A 1068-nucleotide genomic window follows, 5' to 3' on the forward strand; every position below is an offset into this window, starting at 1 on the left:
ATCCGTGGCCCGGAGCAGCTGTGGGGCCTCCTGGATCCCGGCTTTGTGCATCCCTGCCCTCGGCACACAGGATTTGCTGTGGGCTCGGGGTGTGGAGGTTTTTCGGGTGGGAGAACTCGTCGTGCTGCTGCCCATCCCCTAAGTACCGGCGTGTTCTAAATCCCGAATTTCGTGGCCAATGGGGGGGGGGGTACAGAGTCACCTCCAGGTGTTTTCCAGGCAGGAAAACGGGATTTGAACCCACTTTCCTTTGGGGCAGGGCAGACAGGAGGTTCTGGGGGAAAGAAGGGGGAAGCGAAGCCCCCACGTGGCTGAGGTGGCCGGGGGGGGGGCAACGGCCGCTTCGGGCTGCTCCTCTTGGCCTGGAAATTCCAAACGCTCATTCCTGGTCCCCCCACGTGTCCCTGGCAGGGGACAACATGCTGACAGCCATGAACGTGGCACGCGGGTGCCGCATGGTGGAGCCCAGGGAGGGCGTGATCTTCGTCACGGCCTCGCCGCCCGGCCACGGCAAACCCGCCGCCCTCAAGTTCGTCCTGGCCGAGCATTCCCAGGGCGAGGAGCAGCCCGAGGTGAGAGCCCGGGACACCTTGTGGGAGCCCAGACTGCCCGGTCACCCTGCAGGGTTTTCGTGGGATCCCGGAATTCCAGGGTGGTTTGGGTTGGGAGGGAGCTTAAAGCTCATCCTGTCCCATGGTCCAGGGGTGCTCCAGCCTGGCCTTGGGCACTGCCAGGGCTCCAGGGGCAGCCACAGCTGCTCTGGGCACCCTGTGCCAGGGCCTCCCTGCCCTCCCAGCCAGGAATCCCTTCCCAATATCTAAGAAATGGAGTCCCTCGAGTCTGGCTTTCTCCGCAGTCCGGGAATTGCGGAATCCCAGAACGGTTTGGGTTGGCGAGGACCTCAGAGCTCGTCCCATTCCATGGGCAGGGGCACCTTCCACCCCCGGGAGCTGCAGCCCGGCCTGGGGCGCTGCCAGGCTGGGAGCACAGCAGCAGTGCTCTGTGCTGCTGCTGCCCCTCACGCATCCCTGCTCCGGGAGAGCTCAGCCGCTCCTCCCTTTCCTGGGA

The 1068-nt window shown here is 64.9% G+C and overlaps 1 protein-coding gene across 1 annotated transcript in view; it reads left to right on the forward strand.

Annotated features, from left to right (window-relative positions):
* ATP13A2 (ATPase 13A2) overlaps positions 1 to 1068 on the forward strand; it is a gene marked incomplete at both ends in the record, with an annotated part of 13009 nt that overhangs the window by 8127 nt on the left and 3814 nt on the right. The window contains one exon of the mRNA XM_017732691.1: positions 412 to 572. Within this exon, the coding sequence (XP_017588180.1) occupies positions 412 to 572 (161 nt within the window). The remainder of the gene's footprint in view (positions 1 to 411; positions 573 to 1068) is intronic.

The sequence above is a fragment of the Corvus brachyrhynchos genome, unplaced genomic scaffold (genome assembly GCF_000691975.1).
Source record: "Corvus brachyrhynchos isolate BGI_N302 unplaced genomic scaffold, ASM69197v1 scaffold215, whole genome shotgun sequence".
NCBI classification, from domain to species: domain Eukaryota; kingdom Metazoa; phylum Chordata; class Aves; order Passeriformes; family Corvidae; genus Corvus; species Corvus brachyrhynchos.